Genomic DNA, 25,608 nt, shown 5'->3' on the forward strand with positions numbered 1-25,608 from the left:
AAGTTCTAGTGAAAGATTATATAACTATTTTTGTGAGATGAAGGTAGTGTATGTATACCACGTATAAGATAATGATATGAAGTACTTCCTCCATTTTTCAATATTTGCAACACACACATTTTCACGGTATTTAAGGTATGTGGGGTTCACATGGGGTGAGTGGTTATTAAGAGTGTAATTTAGTAGACCATGTGCTTTAAGTAAGAGAAATATTATAGTTTTTCCCTAAAATAACTTCCATTTATAGTGTGTTGCAAGTATTATGACATTTTCATTTTGGAGAAGTGTTGCAAGGATTAAAAAACGAAAGAAGTAATTGTTATTACTAGCACATACATTATATTACTTAGATAATTTTTGGCCTTGCAAATAAGGCATCCGACCAGTAGAGGTTCGATTCTCGTTAACCCCAACTTTATGGTTAGATATTGAACTACTAGTTTCATGGGTAAAGTACAATCTACAAATAGAGAATATATACAAAGTATATATTACCTGAAGATTAGTGCCCTGAGAGGCTTGGTGGTAAGATATTGATAATAATTGATGGCACTATCAGCATCAACATCAATATTGTACTTCAACTTATCATCGCTGCGACGACCGCGGCAGCGAAACCATTCGTTAATCGTTCCCTAAATACAATGTCAATATTAGATTGCAAAACAGGCAACACGATAACAACATCTAGCTAATAATAGAAAGAACTAATCTTCATCATTAGGCCCTAAATCTACTTTTTCACCTATAAAAATATCAATAGCAAATAAACATAGTTTTCATAAAATGTTAAACACTAATAACAAAATCTTAGTTAGATATATAATACTTTGTACAGGTCTCCTTTAGAAAAAAAAAAGGAAAATTCCCTTTTCTCATAGTGAGAAACGAAATTTGTTTTTCATGGGGGTATTTTCGTAAATAAATCAAAAACTTTTTCATTATTGTGGGCTTTACAATTTAATAAAGTTGTTGGTTTTTTTATAAGATAATTTCTCGCAAAAAAAAAGTTGTAAAAAACTACCTTATAAAAACTAAATGTTGTAAAAAACTACCTTATAAAAACTAAATGATTAATAAAGTTGTTGGTTTATAAGATAGTTTCTCGCAAAAAAAAAATGCTTTAAAAGGTAGTTTCTCACAAAATATCCATTTATGAATCCACTACATACCTCCCGAACATGAAAAGCTGCTTGGACATTAATGTCATTTGCCCATGATTGAGACATGTAATTACGATAGTATACCTGCACCATAAAAAAACACACACACCTACAAATTCAAAATTTGTTATAGATCACACAAAGTCTACTCTTTCCGTCTCCAGTAACTTTTCCATTTTGAACAAAATTGTCTTACCAAAAAAAAAAAAAAAAAAAAAAAGAAAAAAAAATGAAGTACTTAAATTATAACCCTTTCAACTCCAAAAAATTGTGAACAAAAGAGGGGAGTTAAGCAATACCCGACACCACTTATCGGGTGTTGATACATTGCATTTGGATTCCAGGATAAATGATTCTTCTACTGAATCAATGCACTGCATAGGCAAATAGCAAACCATTTATATTAGTACATGAGATAGCCCCGTATAATTAAGTTTATCACACATGTACGTGTGGAACGAACTATATGTGTTTGGGTCCAATTTAGTCAAAATTGGGCCTGAGCACTAAATGATCCAATTAAAAGCCCAAGGTCAAGGTTCAACTCTCCAATTGCTCAAAAGTCAAAAGTCAGCCCACAAAGTAAGCCAATTGGGCTAAAGCCCAACCTCTCCAAATATGATGAGGTATAAAAGCCCTCATATTAACACATTCAAGGAGAGAGTCATATTCTTACATAAGACATCTCATAACATCACATACGAGACACAACAACACATGCATCATCACATACATTATCTCATACACGGATTATTCCAACTCATATGCTCATTCTTGCATTGAGAAATACTCCACAAAAGCCTCAAGCTACAAACTCTCTTGCATAGTGTCTTCCTTTTTACACATTGTACTGACTTTAGCATCGGAGGGGCCTTCCTCGGAAACACCCCCGAGGCTAGTTTACGTGTGTTCACTGTGCAGGAAACCTTCGGCCCAACACAGCTTGGATCGAATCCAGTCTTCTCCATTTTAGTGGACCTTCGGCAAGGTCCCATTGTTTTCAACCGAAACAATTTGGCGCCGTCTGTGGGGAAGACTTTCAAAAATCTTTAAGCCAAATTCCTAACCAAGATCATCTTGCAATTGTCTTAGCAGCCATGGCTAAGAACCGCAAGAGCAAAAGCCTCCGTCAAGGAGCGGGCGAAAAGCCTAAAACCCCTACACCATCGCCCTCGCCGGACCGGAACTCTCCCAAGGGTGCCGGCTCGGGGGGAGGATCACACAAGGAGGATTCCCTATCTCCTATAATGCATGACTCTCAATATAGGCCGGACCACTCTCGGTCTAGCAGGGGTCAGTCTGATCATAGGACATATTCAGTGTCCCGAAGCCAACCATCGGCTGCACGGCCTCATGCCCACACTCGGCCGGAGACCCCTTTGACGGGGCCCAGTTCGGAAGAGGTGGCAAGAGCGCTGGCAGTACTCATGGAGGCAATGAGGGCACAGAATATGCCACCGCCTCGTGATCGAACTCCTCCGCATACCCGGCATCAGCGGAGGAAGTTAGACCATGACGGTGGGAAGCTTCCTTCCTTCCGGGAACTGGAAGAGTGGGAGGAGGATTCTTGGAAAAATGAAAAACAGAGGAAGAAGAACTCTCAATTATTTAAAGGATCCTCATCCTCAAGACCAGCAGCGCATAAGAGCAGCAGCTCAGCTTCTCGGCCAGAATCTACTCGCCGGGAACCTGAGACTGCTCGCAGAAGCGTCCTTGACCGACTCGGCGGCCAGGAACCGAGCGTGCGTAGTCGCCTCACGTTCCCTGCAGCCGAGGCCCAGACTTCCCAGCCAGGGACGAAAACCACTCCTACCTCTCTGAGAGGGCGGAGCGCGGTCCCTTCGGCCAGGAACAAGGGCAAGGCCATTATGCTTCCCGCTAGTTCACCATTCGAGCAATGGATACTAGAAGAGCGCGTACCCACGGTTAAAATACCGTCGCATATCACATATGACGGGACCACGGATCCGAAGGACCACGTGGCCTCGTATGAGGCTCATATGCATCTTTGCCCCAGATCCGAGGCAACTTGGTGCAAATATTTCCCAACCACTCTCAAGGGGGTCGCGCAAGCGTGGATCTCCAAGGGAGTAAGGCAAGGCTCCATAACAGGTTGGGATGATCTGTCCTCCAAGTTCAGGAGCAAGTTTTCCACGGCAAACCGCCGAGAAAAGACTACCGCAGAGCTCATGGGTCTGCAACAGGGGGAAACCGAAAGCCTCCGAGACTACCTGACCCGTTTCAGTAACGAGTCATCAAGCGTCTCTCAGCTGGACCAGGGGCTAGCTGTTTTTGCAATGCAGAATGGCCTTCAGCCAGGAAAATTCCTAGACTTCATGGTCATGCATACCCCGCAGACCTTGGAGGAAGCTCTTAGTGCTTCGGATAAGTTCATCCGAGCCGAAGAATGGAATAAAGCAAAAACCCAACCTCAATCCGGGGGAGGGAAACAGAGGCAAATACCCTTGTCTGAAGGCCAAGGCCATAAGGCAAAGGGAAAATCAAAGGCCTCGGAGCCATCTTCGGCCAGCGACCTAAAGAAGGACAGGTTTGCCTCATACACAGGCAGATACGAGTCCTACACTCCGCTCTCTCTTCCACGCGCCAAAATTTACAGTGTGACGAAGGAGGAGCAGAGTTACCGAAAGCCGAGACCACTCCCAGAGTGGTATCAGCGAAAAAATAAAAATCAGTGGTGTGAGTTCCACGAGTCTTCGGGCCACAACACTGAAGAGTGTATCCAGCTGAAGGACCAGATAGAAGACATGGTCCGGAAGGGATACTTGAAAAAATACATCGCGGATCACCGCGAGAAAAAAGAATCCGAAAGGTTAGCAAAGGACCCTCGGCAGGACCTTGATTTCCCCCGGAAAAACAGTAAAAAACCGGAGGGGAAATTCCCTCCGATCAATGTTATCTCGGGAGGAATATACTCTCGGAGGGAGCACAAGCGTCACCTTAGAGCTTTGACTCACCAGGTGAACAACGCTGACATTCAATCTCCCCAGTCGCCGGTGCCGAACATGACGTTCACAGCCGCCGACTGCCGGGGGATTACGTTCCCTCACGAGGATCCGTTGGTGATCATCGCCACGGTGGCCAACCACGACGTCAGTAAGGTCCTTGTTGACGGCGGCAGCGGAGCAAACATTCTGTTCCGAAAGGCCTACAACCAAATTAAGCTGAAGCCCAAGCACCTTACGCCGGTACCCTATCCGGTATCCGGGTTCAATGGGGCTTCAACTTATCCAGATGGGAAGGTGACACTTCCTGTCACCATCGGTTGCGATGAGGCAGCCCGGAACGTCATGATTGAGTTTTTGGTCATCGACGCTCCTTCAGTGTACAACGTGATTTTGGGGAGACCCATAATTCACGAGATCCAAGGGGTCGTCTCAACTTATCATCAGCTGATGATTTATGTCTCAGACGCCGGCTTCCCCGAAAGGATACAGGGCAACCAAAAGGACGCCCGAAGGTGCAACTACCTCAAGCCATCCAGTAGTCGCCCAGATGACGACAAGGATGAGGAGGAGAAAGAAAAAGAAAGAGAGCCAAGCACAAAAAAGCCGAAAGGCCTAAGTGCTTCGGCCCAAGGATCAGTGCCCAGGGAAAAAGGTCCCGAAAGGGAAAAGGTTGACTCTTCATCTGAGCCGAAAGACTCAGAGAGCCAGCCGAAGAACACAAAGACTGGGACACCTGCTGACATTGGCAGCAGACCAGATTCTGAAGAGTCCAGTCCATCGGCAATGGACATGGACCAACAGACTGAAACAGTTGAGTTAGCCGAAGGAGATGCTGAGAAATGTGTAACAATCGGGATGGACCTTGATCCTAACACCCGTTGTGAACTTATTCAGCTCCTGCGGGATAACAGAGATGTGTTTGCTTTCTCGGCAGCTGATATGCCCGGGATAAGTTCAGACCTCATCTCCCATAACTGAAGGGTCCATGCAAGGCCTCTCAAAATTGGGGATCTTGTCCTTCGGAATGCTGCTGCAGTTCAGAAAGGCCGAATCCATGGGAAGCTCTCAGCTACATGGGAGGGACCTTATGAAATTTATGATGAGCTTCAGCCAGGGACATACCGACTTCGGCAGTTGGATGGAACTGAGTTGAAGAATCACTGGAATGCTGATGTACTGAAAAAATACCATGTGTAAACCCTTCGGGGCAGAACAATCTTTGTAAGTACATTTTGAACTAATGACAGGCCTTGGAGCCGCCATTTATATAAAATTTACAACTGTTTTTCCTTTCAAAATTTTCTTTGTTCTATCTACTCTTTGAGGGTTTTTTATTCAGCCTCGTCTGAAGCCTTCGCCTTCGGGTAACTGGGTTTCAGATTGCTGACAAAACCTGTCTTTTTAAAGAACACCGGTCTTTCAGCTGAAGTCAAACTTCAGTAAGACTTGTTCTCCAAAGACATGAGTCCATGGACAATTCTGGGATATTGCCTTAACTGAGCCTTGTATCCCAGAGAGCCATTATCCGAAACATTGCCTTAAGTTGGCCCTGTGTTTCGGGTATCCATTTTTCAAAGATAGCCAGAAAATCAAGGATAACAGCAACAGTTGAAAATTTTTAAATCAGCCTCGTCTGAAACCTTCGCCTTCGGGTAACTGGGTTTCAGATGGCTTACAAAACTCAGTCTTTTTAAAGAACACTGGTCTTTCAGCTGAAGTCAAACTTCAGTAAGACTTGTTCTCCAAAGACATGAGTCCATGGACAATTCTGGGATATTGCCTTAACTGAGCCTTGTATCCCAGAGAGCCATTATCCGAAACATTGCCTTAAGTTGGCCCTGTGTTTCGGGTATCCATTTTTCAAAGATAGACAAAAAATCAAGGATAACAGCCTTTTTAAATCAGCCTCGTCTGAAACCTTCGCCTTCGGGTAACTGGGTTTCAGATGGCTTACAAAACTCAGTCTTTTTAAAGAACACTGGTCTTTCAGCTGAAATCAAACATCAGTAAGACCTGTTCTCCAAAGACATGAGTCCATGGACAATCCTGGGATATTGCCTTAACTGAGCCTTGTATCCCAGAGAGCCATTATCCGAAACATTGCCTTAAGTTGGCCCTGTGTTTCGGATATACGTCTTCTTTAAGAACGCTGGTCTTTCAGCTGAAGTCAAATTTCAGTAAGACTTGTTCTAAAGAGGTTAGTCCCAGAAAGCTAATATCCCAAGCATTGCCTTCAGTTGGCCCTGTGTTTCGGATATCCAACTTTCAGACAATCTTCAGTAAGACTTGTATCCCAGAAGCATTGCCTTCAGTTGGCCCTGTGTTTCGGATATCCAACTTTCAGACAGTCAATCTTCAGTAAGACTTGTATCCCAGAAGCATTGCCTTAAGTTGGCCCTGTGTTTCGGATATCTATTTTGAAGAAGTTCAGAAATTGCTTATTCAACTAAAGTCATACTTCAATTTCTGTGGGGGCAAGAAGCACGCAGTGCAGCTATGTTCGGCAGAGTTGAAGAAAAGAAACAGTAAAGCATTCAAAAATAAAGCAACTGAAGAAAAAATTTTTGAGCTACAAGTTCAATAATTCAGTATCGGCAGCCGCCCACAAGCGGAAAATAACAGCTGCCGAAATACGTACATAAGCAAAAAAATAAAACTGCTGTACGACAAGGCAAGCTGAAGCAAAAAACAAGGCAAAAAACTCAGAAAGCGGCAAGTCTAAAGTTAAGCACATGATGAACCGCAAGATTCTGAAGACGACTGCCCGAGTTCCTATGCTTCAGCCGGAGGATCAGACTGATCAGCGTTGAGTCCCATGGTGGCCTCAGCCCCAGCAGCAGAAGAGGCGGGCTTTGCATTTTGCCGAGCCTCCCTTTCCCTCTGCTCAGCTTCCAACTCCAGTCTTTCAGCTTCCTCTTCGGCTTCCTCAGCCTTAAGAATTTCAGCTTCAGCTGGAGTTGCATACTTCATGTGAGGGTCTTCGGGATTCTGGACCCACTCAGCACATTTAGACCAGTCCAGCTTCGGCTCAGCATGAAGGCAGAGTCTTCGGCATACTCGGAATCCGTTTCTGAAACCCATCTCATATTCCTCTTGGGTGTAAACACGGACTTTGAGTAAAGCCTCAGCATCAGCCAGCTTCTTCTGGGTCTCCTCCAAGTCTTCCTTGGATTTCTTCAGCTGTTCAGCGACTTTGGAGGAGGACCCCTTCAGCTCATTCAGCTCTTGCTGAATTTGGAAAGCCTTTGTCTGAGCTTGGGCCACTTCAACTTTCTGGATCAGCAGTTGATCCTCAGCCTCTTGGAATTTAGCTCTTTGAGCTTCAGCAGCAGCAGCAGCCTCTGAGAGTTGGACGTCTTTGGCCAAGAGCAACTCTTCAGCAGCCATTCGGCTGGCTTCAAGAGCCTCTAGACGCTGCTGCACTTCAGCTTGTGCAGCAGTTCCTTCTTGAATTCGGCTCTCAATAGCAGCCTTGAATTTGGAGACGTCCACTCCCATATGCTCCTGGAGGAATTTTTCCCCTTCCATCAGTGGGGGAAAAACCTCCATCTCCATAGCATCGCAGAAGGTTTTCAGAGCTTCGGCAGCTTTTTTACCGTACTCCTCAACCTCCTGCTGCTTCTCTTCAGCTGCTGCTTGCTTCAGCTTAGCAAGCTTAACTTCCTCTTCAGCCACCTTCCTTTCGTGCACAGCAGCGTCTACCCTATCTTGTAGGGTATCAATCAGCTCTACAGTGAGAGTCTGATTGTGCACGAACTGAAAACAGGAAGACAAAAAAAAATAAGTAATAAGAAAAAAAATAGAGCTGAATTTCGGAGGAAATGAAGGAAAATTACCTGCATCATCAGCAGTTGGTTAGACCTGGCTGGGTCAGGAACTGATCTACTGGATTCGCCCATCCCAGCAGTGGCCTTCAGCGACCAGATCCTTGCCCTGTCTACTTCGGACATGCCAGCAAAATTGCCGAAGTAGGCTGCAGCTCCTTCTCGGTTTTGACCCCATATGAGGTCCCAGATGTGATCTGGGATTGGAATTCGGGGGGCCGAGAAACCCATTTCTCCAGAATGCAGAGTCTGGAAAGAAGGGAAGGACGACGATGGAGCTTGATTAGCTTTGGTTGTCTCAGCATCGTCCTTCTCAGAGGAGTCAAGTACTATGACCTCCTCTTCTTCAGGGGTGAGGACGAAAGCCTCAACCTCTCTTGCGATATCTGCCGTGAAGCCTTCAGCACTTGACATCACGGCATCTTTATTTCCGTGCTCAGCAGCACTCTCCTTGATTTCTTCTTGGACCCCTCCCTTAGGTTCGGGAGTCCTCTGATCCACCTCCATCTCAGGAGGTGGCGGAGGGGTCTTTTGAGGAGATTGGGGTGTTGGCTGGGGAACCCTCGGCGATCCATTGCCTTCCTCAGGTTCCCTTATTGCGACGCCGATGGTCATCGGCCTCTGCTGAAAGTCATGAGGGCCGATGATGGCCATCCTTCGGCGCCTTTTCAGAAGAGGCTGCTCGTCCATATCTGAGTCTGAAGACTCTTGTATTTGATCTTCGGGACGAACAGGAGCTTTGCCTTCTCTGTGTCTGTTACTCTCTTCAGACTGTAACAGACAGGGGGGAAGAAGAGTGTGAGTAAAAAAAAAAAAAAAAAAAAAAAAAGAAGAAGAAGAAAAGAAAAAAGTTGTCTGAAAGCTCACCGAGGTCTTCAGCAAAGCCTCGTCTTCTTCAGCTGCTCTAGCTGCAGCTTCGGCTTCAGCAGCTCTGGAGGACCCTTCTCCTCCTTCACAAGCCTCAAGTACCCGTGCAACCTCTTCGGCTGTGCGGGCAGCTTCAGCTTCTTCGTTCAGCAGCTGAAACCAAGGGTCTCTCTTCTTCCACCAAGGCTTCTGCCTCTGATACAGAGCGACAGCCTCAATTTGGAAGTGGGAAGAGTCCAGATGAACTTCCCTATGCCTCGGCTCAGTGATAGACGGGGCCCGTTCAGTTACAACTCGCTCTCGGTTAACACCAAGACGAGCGTAGTTAATACCAACGTTGGTCTCGTCTCGCTCTGAAAAAAGGAAAGGGAAAAAGTTTAGCTCAGATATGTTGGCACAGCATAAAAAAGCAAAGCGAGAGAAGAAAAAGAGGTAGTTAAAAAGCCTCGGCCCCAGCCGAAGAAGCTTACCATCCTTAAACTTTCGGCTGAGGCCAACAGCTGCTAGCATATTCTCTTGGAAAACGTAATGCGTATCGGGGAGCCAAGTCTCCGGGATATGCTGCATTCGACCACTCCCCCCGGGTTCGGCAGCTTGCCGAAGATATGTTGCTGATCCAGGTTCGGATCCGCCCCGTTATCTGCGGGGGGACCTAGACTTCCCATTTCGGGATCAGGCTCAGCTAAGTACCGGGGAGCGCTGAAGACACAAGGGTGGCCCGGATCTATGGGTGCCCTAACCCAAATCCATTGACCTCTCCAGTCCTTGTCTGAAGAGTCATTTGGCCACATGGTCAAATATTGGGGCCGGGACTCAATCCGATACCACCCAGAACCATGGCTTCCGTGCCCACTCTGAATATTTGGCACTAGCCGATGGAGCTTTCTGAAGCAGTGCAGGTTCGGCACGTATCTGAAGAACTTGCAGACCCATAAGTATGTCATCACCCTTCGGATGCTGGTGGGGGTTAGCTGACATAGGGAAATGTTGTAATGGATCAGCAAGTCTCGGACGAAAACGTCCAAAGGGAACCTCAGCCCATACTGAAGCTGTCTCGTGTACACCCCCACATACCCCGGGGGTGGACGATGGATTCTATCGGATGCTGAGGGCATTCGGCACCAATATCCATCAGCTTCAAAAATGCCGTAGTGCAACTCAATTTGCTCGGCAAATCGATATTGATCGGCGTTCTCTACCCACCATGAGTAGGGGCGGTTCTTTATCATGGCCGAAGCGACTTCGGCATTCTCCCACTCTGAAAACCCAGGGAGGATATCCCAAAGGACAGCGGGAATTTCATCGTCCCGTCCAGAAGCACTCGGCTCATCCGTTCTTTGAGGAGGAGCCGAGGAAAGGGGAGTCGCCCTAATCCCATCAGCAGGGTCAGACTCCGGCCTTCGACCATTCCAGGTCCCAATCCTATTCCTAGGATCGGGAATCGGCCTTGCTCTTCTTGGAGCACGGGCTCTACCTCTAACTCCTCTTGCCATGGACTATTTCGAAGAGAAAAGTCGAAAGAAGAGGGGAAGGAGTTCGAATTCGAAGAAAAATAAACTGAAATCAAAGGAATTTACCTAATCTGAAGCGAAAGTTGCCGATTTACGAGTTCGTAGTGGCAAGTCTCAGCTTCTAAGCTCAATGCTCGGGGGAATTTGCGAAGTTTTGATACGGATTCTTGGATTCTCTCTCGAAGAATTCTGGGTTTGTGTTGGTGAATCAGTGAGGAGAATGACGCGCCTCTGTTTATATCTCCAGGTACGGGATACGAAGAGTCTGTGCTTTAATTTCTCTTAAGTACCCACTAAGTAACCATTAAACACATGTCTTGTGATTAAACCGCCCATTATCCGTCCAACTTCCGCAAATCATTAACCGTTGTTATCTCATTAATTACGGTTTAAATTCAAATTTTTGGATCAATTAAATCATTTACTTCCCTCCTTTTCTGAGTTAAATCAAACCCGACCCGTCATTCTTCCGAATCGGGTCTGGGGGGCAAGTTGTTTGGGTCCAATTTAGTCAAAATTGGGCCTGAGCACTAAATGATCCAATTAAAAGCCCAAGGTCAAGGTTCAACTCTCCAATTGCTCAAAAGTCAAAAGTCAGCCCACAAAGTAAGCCAATTGGGCTAAAGCCCAACCTCTCCAAATATGATGAGGTATAAAAGCCCTCATATTAACACATTCAAGGAGAGAGTCATATTCTTACATAAGACATCTCATAACATCACATACGAGACACAACAACACATGCATCATCACATACATTATCTCATACACGGATTATTCCAACTCATATGCTCATTCTTGCATTGAGAAATACTCCACAAAAGCCTCAAGCTACAAACTCTCTTGCATAGTGTCTTCCTTTTTACACATTGTACTGACTTTAGCATCGGAGGGGCCTTCCTCGGAAACACCCCCGAGGCTAGTTTACGTGTGTTCACTGTGCAGGAAACCTTCGGCCCAACACAGCTTGGATCGAATCCAGTCTTCTCCATTTTAGTGGACCTTCGGCAAGGTCCCATTGTTTTCAACCGAAACAATATGTATTCGATCCACACTTTAATTTGAATCGAATTGGGCCGGGTTAACCTATTAAACTATTCCAAATGATTTTTAGGCTTCATTCAATAATCTACTTCATCTTTAAGCGTTTAAAAAACGTTTACAGACTATATCTTAAGTACATATAGTAGCTAATTAGAGCTAATCAGCATATCCAATCTATATCTAGTGTAAAACACATTTTTCTTTTTTTTATTTCTTCTTTTTTTAATTGCACCATTTTTTTTTTGTATACCATTATTTTTCTTTTTTTAAAGACTGATACAACAATTATTACCCTACTGGCCTACCTTTTTTTTTTTTTTTTTTTTAAAATGGTTACTTTTGACATACTCCATTATTTCCCTTAAATTCTATGCCCAAACCACCAAGTGATACATTTAAAAAAATGGAGAAAGTATCATTTTTATGTGCATTTTGTTTAAGGTAATTTAAACGTACTCGCATTCAGTGTCAAAAAGCAAAACAAAATTATACTCACATTTGATATAGCTTCAAGATTCTCTTTGCATTGTATATTACCTTCAGCAGCAATTGGCCGATAATCGCCAAGGCAACTTAATTTGGCCGACTAACAGTTGTAATATAAATGATGCATTAGTGAAATGATTAAATAATACAAAGAACACAACAATATTAAAAGAGAATTACATTAATAATGCCTCAATAAAAGAGATTTTTAATGTAATATATTTTTTTAAATAGAGAAAACAATAATTTGAAATTCTTAAGTAATCCAATTTGATTTGTGAACAAGGGTAGATGGCAACATTAGTGTTACTAGGCCTAAATTTTACAAAGTTTAATTGTGATTAAATAATCCTTACTACACTAGAGCAAGTATGGAGTAGTACTCGACAAATTCCTGTAAAGCTTGCCTTGTAATTTCTCCATTCTTTTACTTACAACATTTTTTATTTCACGCTTGTCAATCTATTTTTTTTAATCACAATTATATTTAATTGTTAAAAACTAAAATTGTAAAAAAAGTAATATATATATATATATATATAGAGAGAAGTATGAACAAGACGGATAATATAACTAGCAATGCAAGACCTACCATACCCTTCTTGAATAAATCATCAAATTTAGTCAAAATAAAGCACGTAATTACTAATTAGAGTAGTTATTTGTAAGTAAATTTATTTTTATTCAAAAAAATAAATAAATCATTGCATTGTACAAATGGCAACCTAAAAATTTGTTTCAATTAGTGACACAGATATGCTCATAATTAAGCTCTAATTAGGAATACTAACCTCAAAAAGCTCATCTGACAGTAAAGATATACGGTGAGCGTATTCGATTGCATGCTTTGATGGGAAATTATCCGTCAAAGGATTACCAATAAGATATGGATTACCAATAATATATCCCTGGATTCAAATGTTATGAAAGGAGATATCATTACAAATTTACATACAACTGAGAAATTCAAAATTGCCTAATGCACTACTTAGGGCCTGTTCATATTTACTGAACTGAACTGATTGGAGCTGAACTGAACTGAACTAAGCTGAAATGAATATTTTATGAGAGAGGGAAATTAAGAGCTGAAATGAACTGAACTGAACTGAACTGATTGAAGCTGAACTGAACTGAACTGAACTGATTGGAGCTGAACTGAACTGAACATAAGTAAATATGAACAGGCCCTTAATTTCTTCCTAATAGCCTTTTGAAATAATATATGTAAATGTCCCATATTGATAAAAGAAAAAACTTATAATGATTAATTATTAATTAGTATGTAATGGGTATGTTAAAAGTTAGAGGAAGACTGGGTTTGTAGCATTGATAAACTTGAGATGTTTGTCAAATGTCATTTTTATATAAAAAAAAATTCAAAATACAATCGATAAAAGTACCTATTTTACGGGTTACAACCATCAATGTTTATTTTTGCAAATTACAACAAAAAGTCGCCCAACATTATAACTACTATTTGATTTCAAAACCTTAAACAATAATACATACCTTTTAACTTTTTCCTTGGATTGCATGCATTTGAGTATTGAAACAATTAAGGAGAATGTATTTTCAAACCCTAAGTTTAAGGTCTTGTTTGGCACCATTTTTGGTTTTCTGTTTCTTGTTTTTTTTTTTTAAAAAACTAAAAACCAAAAACAGAAAACAAGAAAAAAGTGTGTTTTCACTTTTCTGTTGTCAGTTTTCAAAATTATTATGATTTTAATAAGTTTAAATAATTTTTTATTCATTATGTAACATGTATCATATACTTTTAATAAACAAAAAACCAAAAAACAAAAAAGCATAGCAATGCCAAACGAGCCCTTAGTTTTCACTTTTTCGCTTTTAGGTATTTGCCCAAATTTGTGATAGATTAATGAATAAAGAATGGTAAATCCTGAGAAGATGGAAAAATAAGTTGGAAAAGAAAGGAGTGGGGCCTAATGCAACGTTATGCAGGGCCGTAGAAAGGGGAGGGCAGCTGGGGCGGCTGTCCTGGGCCCCTTGTTAAAAAGCCTAGTTTCAATACAATACAAGCCCCCAAATAAATATACTTCATACTAAATAATATTACGTAGATATACATTTAACAAAAAAAAAAAAAGGCAAGAAGTGTATACTGTACAACACTACAATAGTAGTTTAGAATTCCAAAATATCATATGGGATTTTTGGTAAACGTATTTCTTCCCTAATTTTTTGCCCAAATTATTCACTTTCCCAAGAGAATTTGATTAACAAAAAAAAAATCATTAATTTTAATTGTATCCCCATTTTTGGTAATTTTATTTTTCAAAATGTATCTCATTACAATTTTCATTTAGTTAAATTCCTTCTCTGTTGCGATTCAATTGATGTAGATGAAAACTATAATCAACGGTCATTTTACTCTTAAATTTTCAACGGGATTTATCTAATTATATATAATTCTCTTTGCATACCCTACTTTTTTTTTTTTTTGGAACGGTGCATACACGAATTTATTCATCAAGATCTCTTCTTTGTATTAAATTATATTTTTCTTTGTATTAAGAAAATCTAATGGTTTGGTTGGATATATACTTGGTTTGAATGGTTCGGCTGGTGTAATTACTTCAACGAGAGTTACGGAAATATAATTTCAATGTTTTAAGGAATATGATGTTTTTTAAGATTATTGATCGTAATAAAATATTTTTGCATACCCAATTTTTTTTAAATTTTATATAGTATATGTGAATTAGGGCCCTGATTTATGTTTTTGCCCCAGGCCACTGAAATCTCATAAACGGGCCTGACGTTATGAAAAAGACTTTGGGCAAAATAAAAAAGTGTAAATTTTAATTAAGTAAACAGTTGGTAGTAAAATAAAATAAAAAATTTGTGGGTGGTATGTAATTACTAAAACATGAATATAGTTGGTGGTAATAATAAAAAAATTCCAAAAATTATACGAAGTAATAACAAACCTGAAGATTCATTCTTGCACCAGATCCTGCTTCATTTCCTATAGAACAAGAAACTCATATATTAAATAAATTGATATCAATACAAAAACCTATAATCATATTACATAATTTCCCATAAAAAAAATACATAATTTAAATAAAAACTGTACATGATTCAGTACGAGCAACTGAAAGGGGACACAATCTATCAAATATTAAAAACATTATTTAGTATAGTTGTTCCTTTCACCTTACTTAATTATGTTGAACAATGTTTTTTTTTTTTTTTTTGCTAAACTTAATTTACTGAATTCTCTATTGTATTTGTTCTTTAAATTACTAATGGTTATTGATTACAACAAATATTTATTAAAATAACTTAATTTTGTTGTATTTAAATTACTTAATTTGATAGTTTTTCTATATTTTTTTTTCTCTTTAAATTACTATTTTTTATTAATGAACTTAACGCCGGAAATTAGGACTTGATTGGTTGGTGATATACAACGTTGACGAACTGAAATTACTTTTAATAAATATTATTTGAATAAGGTAAAGGGACCATGAGTACCAAAATTACTAAGTATATATTAACAATAGAAAAAATTGAAACAATTAAATTCATTAAAGCCTTACGGTAATTAAATTAAAAAAGGAAAAATTGGATTCAATAATCCTAACTTTGCCCAATTTTTTTGAAATAATTCCAATTTTGGATAATTTTGAAATGATCCAACTTTGGGGTCCCATTTTTTTTTCCGTCCCAATGACGATAAATGTTGAGGGTTTTTTTAATTTTAAAAGCCGGTCGTCGTATATTAGTTACAATTTTTTTTTTAAAAAAATCAAAAATTATATCCAATTACTCATCACCCTCTCCCTTAAGCCACCTGTCGGCTACTTCCCTTCCTTTGCATCGGTGCCCTAGACCACACATATTCCCCTATGCTGGTTACCCCTTTCCTTGCGTCGTTGCCCAGTGGTGATGACCCACCCGTACCGCATTCCTTCCCCCACAACCCATCCTCCTCCTTCTCTGGTCCTCCCCCAACCTAACCCCTCGAAAATCCCTTGAAATCCCTCCCTTACCCACGAAAACCCCCAATTGCCCCTTCCCCACCCTCGAAAACCCTAGTTGTTAATATGATTTTCGAGGGTGGGGGGAGGGGCAATTGAGGGTTTTCGGGTGTAGGGGAGGGAATTTCTTGGGGGTTAGAAGGAATGGGAAGGGGTTTTGGGGAAGAGAGGATGGTGATTAAGAGGGAAGGGAGAGGGGCAGCGATTGGGTTAAAGGAGGAGGGCCAGGGGTTTTCTTTTTAAAATTTATTTTCAATTTTTTTTTGTAAAATTTGGACCAATCACAGCTTGACACGTGTCAAGTAACCTGATAATCATCGACTTCTATTGACTAGTATGAGATTGAATAAAGTAAACATTCCTACAAGTTAGGACTATTAAAAAAAATAAAAATAAAATAAAATTTGACAAATTTGAGATTATTAAAACCAATATTTTCAATAAAAAAATTGTTTAAGCTAAGCATTAAACACCAAATTTTCAACATGCAACCTACATAATTTCACCATTCTAAAACTAATGAATGATCTCACTTTGTTTTTTGGAGGAACAGTTATTATATAAATTATGTCCTTTGATTTCTAAGTTCTACCCACTTTTCGTTTTCATCGATCTTTTATCCTATGTTCAACTTAATAATTTTCCTTTTTTCCATTTATATATAGCAACTTTTTGTTCATTTTTTATCAACTACAACCCCACTTTATGAGGCCTAATTATATTATAAAACACGTACATACCTTCTATTTCCCATTTTTAAAACAAAGCAGTCACATTGTATGGTCTTTATATTACTTTTTCTTGGTTTCTATAGCTAAAGTTACAATATAGAACAATAAAAGATAGCAGGTATATTACTTGGATAATAAATTAATGCTCACATCACATGTATATATATAGGGCTAGCTAGTTAGTAAAAGATTCAAGTCACAACTAGATTATTTATTTTTAGTATTCAGGTTAGGTTCAAGTCGGGCCAACTTAGGCTTTCAGTCAAAGTTGGAACGAGGGTTAGGTGTTCAGGTCATTTACTCTAGCAAGTTGGGTTCGATCAAGTTCAAATTGTGTCTAATTCAAGTCCTATTGATTCGGGTTCGATGTAGGTTTATGACCCATAAATTCGGGTTTGGGTAGAGGCTATAAGAAATTGAGTTAGGCCAGACATAAGTATATGAATTTTGGAGCTCAAACTCACAAATATGGTCCGTGGTCTATAAACAATTTTAGTGACACCCAAACTCACATCTTTTTCAAACGGGACTATTGTTGATTAACTGGTCTCAATAATTGGGTTCAATAATTATTGGGAAATTTTAGATTTTAACACCACATAAAAACCCGAAAATGGTTTTTAACACCTCCAAAAAAAAAAAATTGATTTTAACACCATACAATAAAACTAACAAAAAATGGGTATTACCACCACTTAACGGATTCCGTCCAAAAATTCCGTTAAGTGGGGTCCTCAGTGACACGTGTCACCATTTTAGTTGTTTAAAATAAATAAAAAACCCTAAAACTACCCCAGCCACCCCAGCCCCACCACCGCCAACCACCGACCTACCCCCGCCCTCCCCGAAACCACCACCGGCCGTGACGCCTTCGCACCCCCAACCCAGCTAAAGCCTCCCCCTCCCTTTCCCGCAACCGCTTCGCCCCCAAAAACCACCTAACCCAAAACCCTCCTTCCTTAATACGGTCGCGATTCCGACCACAAATGGCCGAAATCGGCCGGTTTTGGGGCTGAGTTGCCTTAACCGGCCGATTGCGACCATTTCTGGCCGGAATCGTGACCGTATTAGGGAAGGAGGGTTTTGGGTTGGGTGGTTTTTGGGGGCGAAGCGGTTGCAGGAATGGGAGGGGGAGGCTTCAGCTGGGTTGGGTGAGCGAAGGCGTCGCTGGTGGTGGTTTTTGGGAGGGCAGGGGTGGGTCGGTGGTTAGGCGGTGGTGGTGCGGTGGCGGGGCTGGGGTGGCTCGGTAGTTTTAGGTCTTTTTAATTTTTTTTTTATTTTTTTGGCCAATAAGAAAGCGACACGTGGTACTTAACTGATTCCGTTTAGGAATCCGTAAAGTGGTGGTAATAGCCATTTTTTGTTAGTTTGTGTGGTGTTAAAATCAATTTTTTTTTTGGAGGTGTTAAAAACCATTTTCGGGTTTTTATGTGGTGTTAAAATCTAAAATAACCTAATTATTGGGTTAGATAATGATCAAGGGTTTAGTCAAGTTTAACTTAACAAATTAGTCCTTAATCTTCAATCAAGAGTGATAAATATATACTACCTCAATTTCTTATTATATGCAACAAAAGAATCTTTTATGTCTCATAAATAATACCTCTTTGTTGCACATAATAAGAAATGGAAGTAGTAATTAAATATGCTTTTGAACCTATTTAATTGCGAACAAGAGGTATATGATATGAATAAAATATATAATAATTAAAACATTTTTACATTTTTATTATTGTAATAAAAATAAATCAAGATTAATTTATGTTTGACCTTGAATCAAATTGGGTACAAAAATAGATGGAGACATCAGGTTCCGTATTAATTTTCAAGATTTGTCAATAATGGTACTCTGTAGGTCGAGTTATCAAATATGAGAGGAGTAAGGCCCTGTTCTCTTCACCTTAATTTTGCTGAACTGAAATTATTTTTACTGAACTGAAATTATTTTTGCTGAATTTAAATTATTTTTACTGAACTTAAATTAATTTTACTGAGCTGAAATTATTTTTACTGATTTTCTATTATAATTCTTCTTTAAGAAAACTGAATTTTACTAAACTGAACTTATTTTTACTGAACTGAAATTATTTTTATTGAACTGAAATTAATTTTACTGAACTGAACTTATTTTTACTGAACTGAAATTATTTTTACTTAATATTTTTTTTAAGGTGAATAGAACAGGACCTAAGTTTGAGTGACGTTACATCTGGTTCCATATTAATTTTCAAGTTTTGTCAATAATGGTACTCTTTAGGTCAGGTAAATAACAAATTATGTTGGGATGTGTATAATTGATTTTGGTAACTAATTGGGTCGGGTGCTAGTTTGGGTTTAGACCATTGTCCATTGGTTTGTCGGGTTAAATCAATTGTCAGTTGATATCAAATTGGGTGCAAGTTTGAGTTTGGGTCATAGATAGAGTACTTGGTCAAAACCATTTTTTTTTTTTTTTTTTTTGGTAAATATCAAGTCAATTTAGGTCAAGTTATAGTTTACTAGGGCCTGTTCTCATTGACTGAACTCAGTTGAACTGAACTGAATTGAACTGAACTGAACTGAAATGAACTGAACTAAACTGAACTGGACTGAGCTGGACGGAACTGAACTGAACTGAACTGAACTGAGCTGAGCTAAGCTGAACTGAGCTGAGCTAAGCTGAACTGAACTGAATATTTTATAAGAGAAGGAAATTAGGAGATGAGCTGAACTGAACTGAACTGAACTGAATTTCAACGTAAGAGAACAAGCCCTAGTTTTACCACATTGTTTTGGTGCAAGTCAGGTTCAAGTTATTTATAGTACTTGTCGGTTTCTCAGATCGGGTCAGCTTATGACAACTTCAATTCAAAAATTATGTGAATAATGAAAAAGTCAAATTAAACTCCAACATCTATATTAATCTATCTATTAACTATTAATAAAACAAAACATGCTGACATCATTAAGAGACACATGTCAACTTTTTATGAAAAAAATTTTCGCCAAAATTATTTTTGACCTTATCATTTGTTTTTTCTCAATTTTTACTTCCTAAGTTTTTTTTTTTTGAAGAATTCTTCTTAAGTTCTAAGACCAGGGGCGGATCTATTAAAGTGCACAGTGAGTCACGTGACTCACCAGCACCAAAAAAAAAAAAAAAAAAAAAACTAAGAGATTGCCTAGTACAGATAGGCGGTCTCTTTGTTGCTTCTAATTGAGATTAGCCCACTGTCAGTTTTTTAAATATCAAAGAGACCGCCTATTAAAATATCAGATAGGTGGTCTCTTTGTTGCTGCTATTGCCACCACGTCATTAGAGACCTGTTATCTATATAACATGTCTCTTTTTGTCAGCCATTGAATTAGAATAATTTTTTGTGCTGCTTTCATTATTTCATTAAAGAGACCTGTTATATTTAATAACCGGTCTCTTAAGTTATCTAACTTTTTTTTTTTAATAATTCTTGTTTTTAAGTAAAAAATCATAAAGTTAGTTTAATGTAATAGTTTTATAGTATGTATTTTTATATCCTATTTTTGGATTGAAATCATTTTGGTGAAATATATATTTTTTTTTATATAATTTTTGGATTGAAACAAGTGATCAATTATTGATCGTGACTCATAAGTTCGAAAATCCTGGATCCGCCACTGTCTAAGACTACCTAAATACAATACTTCTTTCAAAATTAATTAATGAGTTTATAATAACACTTTTTTGAATTAAAAATTTTGACAACTATTTTAATCAAAAAATTATATTTAATCTATGCAACACACGGAAAGAAAGTTGTTAAAAAAAACAAAAAGAGTATATGTAAGTTAATAAAATCAAAAGTACCTTTAATAATCTCTAACGTTAGAGGTGGAATGATTTTTCCTGAATACGAAGCACCAGTGATGTAAATAGGATTTCTTGCAAATTCAGGATGCTCGATAAGCCACTGTAAGAACCATGCTTTCGATTAACAAAACACAAGCATTGGATGTGTTTGTTTCTTCGCGAATCAATCCACCCAAAAATTATACTACCTCTGATTTTTTTTTTAGTTGTAACTTTGGGGTATTATTTAAGAGATATAAAACATTCTATAGTTGCAACTAAAAAAAAATCGGAGATCGTACATATATGTACAATAATAACTTGTTTAAAATTGTCAAAAACTTATGGATTATATAAAATATCCAAAAACTTGTATCCAAATTTCAAAATAAAAGTCAAGATAAAAATGTACTCCCTCCGTTACGAATTACTCGCAACAATTACTAAAACTGGCAGTTACATATTACTCGCAACAAACTTTTTTTTCCTTTTATAGCAATTTTTTTATGTGTGATTTTACAAAATTACCCTTACTTTATTTTAAACACCCTAATTAAACTACTTATTTTAACTTATTAACTTAAACCCTAACATTGATTAACTTAATTATTTCCACCAAAATCATTCCCCTTCCATCTAAATTCATTCTCACCACCACCAATCTCCATTCTATGTTCATCAACCCAGAAATTTCTCTCTTTGTTCATCTCCCCTCGATTCTACCACAACAATCTATGGAGACATCACCGTCGCCGGAAGTTTGCCGCTGTCCCTTTTGTTGTTGCCGCCTCCGTTTTCTCTCTCTTCCTCTTCTTGTTGTTTTGTCATTGCCAATGAAGCACATTTTTGAAGATTTTATGGTCAAATTTATTCATGAAAACTCTAGATCTAGAGTTTTCATGGTTAAATTTGACCAATTAAAGCTTTAATTAATGATAGAAAGTTGTGCGTTTTAGATTTTGGGGTTCTGGGTTTGGGTTCAAGTTCAGGGTTGTGGATTTTGGGGTTGTGGGTTCGTGGGTTGTGAGTTTCGGGGTTGTGGGTGGTGGGTTTTGAGGTTGTGGGTGGTGGGTTTCGGGTTGTGGGTGCTGGTTCTGGTTCGTGGGTTTCGGGGTTGTGGGTGGTGGATTTCGGGGTTGTGGTTCTGGATTTGTGGGTCGTGGGTTTTGGGGTTGTTTGTGGTGGTGGATTGTACTGGGTTTGGTGGTGCTGGGTGGTTAGTGGGTTTGCGTTGGTAGGTGGTGGTGTTGTGTGATTTTGTGGTGCTAGGTGATGGTGTTGGTGGTTTCGTGGTGTTAGGTGATGGTGTTGGGTGGTTTCGTGGTGTTAGGTGATGGTGTTGGGTAGTTTCGTGGTACTAGGTGGTGGACTGGTGGTGCTAGGTGGTGGTGGTTAGGTGGTGGTGGTTCGGTGGTGGTGGTTCGTGAATTCAAGTGGCTAAATTGTGATTTTTTATTTAAATTTTTTTTTGGTTGGATTAACACTTAAATGTATGCCCTTATTTTTCATTAATCATGCTTTCAATATTTTGTCTAAGAGTCTTCAATTCCCTACTTTGTTGCGAGTAATTCGTAACGGAGGAAGTATATAAAATGTCGAATATTTAATGTTCTTCTTACTATAAACCAAGACAACTCACGTACACAATACTTGCTCACTAGACAAAAGGTTAGATTAGACTAATGATAATACAGAGTACTCAACTTTGTTTTAAATTAATTGGAAATGATAAATAGATTTTACTAGTAAATAAAAAAATAAAAAAAATTCTTGGAACACTGAAAATAATCATTAGTATATATGGAAGAAAAACGTTAAAACGAAATTGAAAATTATTTGGAAAAATGAAAAAAGGACAGAGAAAATAAAGTTCAGGAATAGTCAAACCAGAGAAATACTCCGTAATACATCAAATCTAACCTCTTAGACCATGCTTGGATTGAGGGTAATGATTTAAAGAGTAATAAGATAAAGTTAAACCAGGGAAAAATATCAGTAATTATAAGTAATGTTATAGGATATAAAATGTTTACAAATGAAATAACAAAATGTTTGTGACGTGAGGAAAAGAGCTAGAGAAATGAACAGTAATTAATCTCATAATGAAGATAATAGATTTACATCCCCATAACTATGTATTACCCCAGAATGAGAGCAATAGTTCATTTTTCTTCACCTTTCTCCATAGTGCCACACCATCACGTACTATCTCATCCTTCCTTAAATTCATTTCAATTATTTTTTTTTATTTTATTTTTTATTTTTTTTATTTTTTGTAATTTGGCTTTTATTACCTTTATAATACATTACTTAATCTCAATCCAAGTATGCCCTAGCCTTAGTACAAGCACTCCAATTCGCTAATAATTAAAATGAGCTAACCTTTTTCAAAAACTCGTATGCTTGTTTTACAATGTTAGGCCCTGTTTAGTTCACCTGATTTTAGCTGATCTGGTCTGGTCTGATCTTATCTCATCTTATCTTATCTTATCTTATACGATCTGATCTGAACTTATATTTTCTGATCTGATCTGAACTTATTTTTTCTGATCTGATCTGAACTGAACTTATTTTTTCTGATCTGATCTGATCTGAACTTATCTTTTCTGATCTGATCTAAACTTATTTTTTCTGATCTGAACTTTTTTTTTTGAGGGAATCTGAACTTATTTTAATTATTTCAATATTCTACTTTTATTTTAATCAATATTAATGTTTTTTTAAAACATATTAATGTTTTATTATTATTATTATTATTATTATTATTATTATTATTATTATTATTATTATTATTACTTCCTCCGTTCTATTAATATTGCAACAATGGACTTTTTGCACTATTCATCACTCTTGTTTGACCATATAATATGAGTTATAAGTTAAGCAAAATATAGTCAAATGGGATCTTGTTGGATTTGTCTCATTTAATACTTTCACAATATCAACTTTTTATAACTTTTACTCTTACACAATTATAGATATTTAGCATATAAAATGTGTTTTGGGATGCGTAATTTCCTCCTTGTTGCAATATTAACAAAACGGAGGAAGTATTATTGTTAGGAAAATTATTATTATTATTATAAAATATTTTAGATCCCTTACAAATATTTTAAAAGAAACCTAAAAGTATTAATATTATCAGATAGTACAAGGTAATATACTTGTAATATTTGATAATTTTATTATTTACAATATCCAACATCATAAATGAATTTGTATATAAGAAATTGTTAAAATGGGATCCTAAGAAACCTAAATTGCATATTAAATTTGTCATAGCTTTATAGGGAATTTTACAAATTTTTTGGTAATGTAAATGGTTGACTAAATTGAATTGAAAATTATCATTTCATATTTCAATATTCCGAACAACTATGGGTAACACCTCTATTTTCCTATTTAAAACAACATCTTAGTGTCATAATTTTCACACTCTAAATCAATCTCCTAAAATATTTTTCTATTCATTTGTTCAATAGGTTGTTTGTCTTTTATCTCCATCATAGGTAAATACTTCAACACTCTATGTCATTAATTTTATCATTTGTCTATTGTTTTTTTATAATGTAGGAAAATATACATTTATTTGATTTCATGAATTTTACATTTGACCTAATGCAAGTAATATCAATGAAAATGTAAAGCACAATTAATATTTTATCTTCAGTTCAATTCATTTATTTCAAAAGAATCCTTTTGATTATAATCCTGGTGCCAATTCAACATTAATGTCTATAATTTATGCATGAAATATTGATTCCAAAGTGCTCTTTATCATAGTGTAATGGCTGGTAGGGTAGCATGGTCTGAAGAATGTACGGAGATATTGTTGGACATATGCTTGGAGATGAAAGAATTTGGATATTTAAAGTTTAATTGGGATAGAATAGTGAGTACTTTGATCGTTAAATGTGGAAAGCAATTCAATATCAAACTAGTAACAAATCATTGGAATGATTTGAGATGTTTTGAACAATTCAAATCTCAATGGAAAATGCTCACAATGATGCCAAATATAGACACTAAACATCAATTGGCGATTATGGTTGATGCATTCACACTTCACAATTTTATTCGATTACATGAGTTGGATATACCCATTGATAGTGGTATAGAAATCGAACCAAGAGCAGATTATGATTTGTTTAACGAGAATTGTAAGGCTGTAATGAACGAAGTACAACTTAATATAGCGAAGGAAATTTGGAACTTCTTATGATGAAAATTATATTTGTAAACGTTTATAATTTGGAGCTTATAATGAAAATTTAATTATTATCGTTTATTGTTTGAACAATAACAACAACAACAACAACAACAATAATAATAATAATAATAATTATAGTAATAATAATAATTATAATAATAATAATAATAATAGTAATAATAATAATAATAATAATAATAATAATAAAAAATAATAAATAATAATAATAATAATAATAATAATAATAATAATAATAATAATAATAATAATAATAATAATAATATGTATCTAATTTGAACTTAACTGATCTGATCTGAACTTATTTTTTCTGATCTGATCTGAACTTATTTTTTCTGATATGATCTGATCTAAACTTATTTTTTCTGATCTGACCTGATCTGAACTTATTTTTCCTGATCTGATCTGAACTTATTTTTTCTGATCCGATCTGATCTGAACTTATTTTTTCTGAAATAAGTAAAAATAAGGTGAACTAAACAAGGCCTTAGTATCACTAGGAATGTATGATTTATTAGTTGTATAAGAGAATCCAGCGCCAACCGGTGAATCTGGAAATAATATATTTGCAACCTAAATAACATTCATTGCATTATTGTTAATTATTTACACAATATAATAAACAGTAAAAAATTTCATATACTAGTATATATGATGCCTTACTTCACAATAAATATTTACTTCATAAATGTACGTTGCACACTTTATAATTTCATGGTGGTTTGTTGGTTAGGGTGGTAAGGGCTACGATGAAATTATGGAATGGTGTTAGGGACGGTGACGATGGTAGGGTATTGTGGTGGTAGTGAGTGTGGTGGGCTAGTGGGTGTATGTATAGTGTGATGAGTTGAAGTGGTGGATAATATACCTAAAAATCTACAATATGAATCTTCTATATTTATTTTTTAACTTGTAATTTTTGTATTTTTTTATAAATAAAGATGCCATAATTATTTAAATATCTTCTTTTCGCTAT

General features: G+C 37.5%; 1 protein-coding gene across 1 annotated transcript; it reads right to left on the bottom strand.

Annotated features, from left to right (window-relative positions):
- Nucleotides 1-491: 491 nt before the first annotated feature.
- Nucleotides 492-22,634, bottom strand: LOC110738568 (serine carboxypeptidase-like 15). The gene is made up of 7 exons (XM_021918966.1): nt 22,581-22,634; nt 20,423-20,525; nt 14,813-14,850; nt 12,653-12,769; nt 1,463-1,537; nt 1,173-1,247; nt 492-635 (listed from the first exon to the last, which is right to left on the bottom strand). The coding sequence occupies exons 1-7, from the start codon at nt 22,632-22,634 to the stop codon at nt 492-494; spliced, it is 606 nt and encodes a 201-aa protein (XP_021774658.1).
- Nucleotides 22,635-25,608: the final 2,974 nt, after the last annotated feature.

The sequence above is a fragment of the Chenopodium quinoa genome, unplaced genomic scaffold (assembly GCF_001683475.1).
Source record: "Chenopodium quinoa cultivar QQ74 unplaced genomic scaffold, ASM168347v1, whole genome shotgun sequence".
Lineage (NCBI taxonomy): Eukaryota > Viridiplantae > Streptophyta > Magnoliopsida > Caryophyllales > Amaranthaceae > Chenopodium > Chenopodium quinoa.

What these genes read in the sequence shown, in the direction of transcription:
- LOC110738568 (XM_021918966.1), bottom strand. Translation starts at nt 22,634, where the DNA reads ATGAATTTAAGGAAGGATGAGATAGTACGTGATGGTGTGGCACTATGG. An exon ending in GTGCAAGAATGAATCTTCAG is followed by an intron (nt 12,770 to 14,812) that starts GTTTGTTATTAC and finishes ATTTGAATCCAG; the next exon opens with GGATATATTATTGGTAATCC. An exon ending in CAGCTTTTCATGTTCGGGAG is followed by an intron (nt 636 to 1,172) that starts GTATGTAGTGGA and finishes CATTGTATTTAG; the next exon opens with GGAACGATTAACGAATGGTT.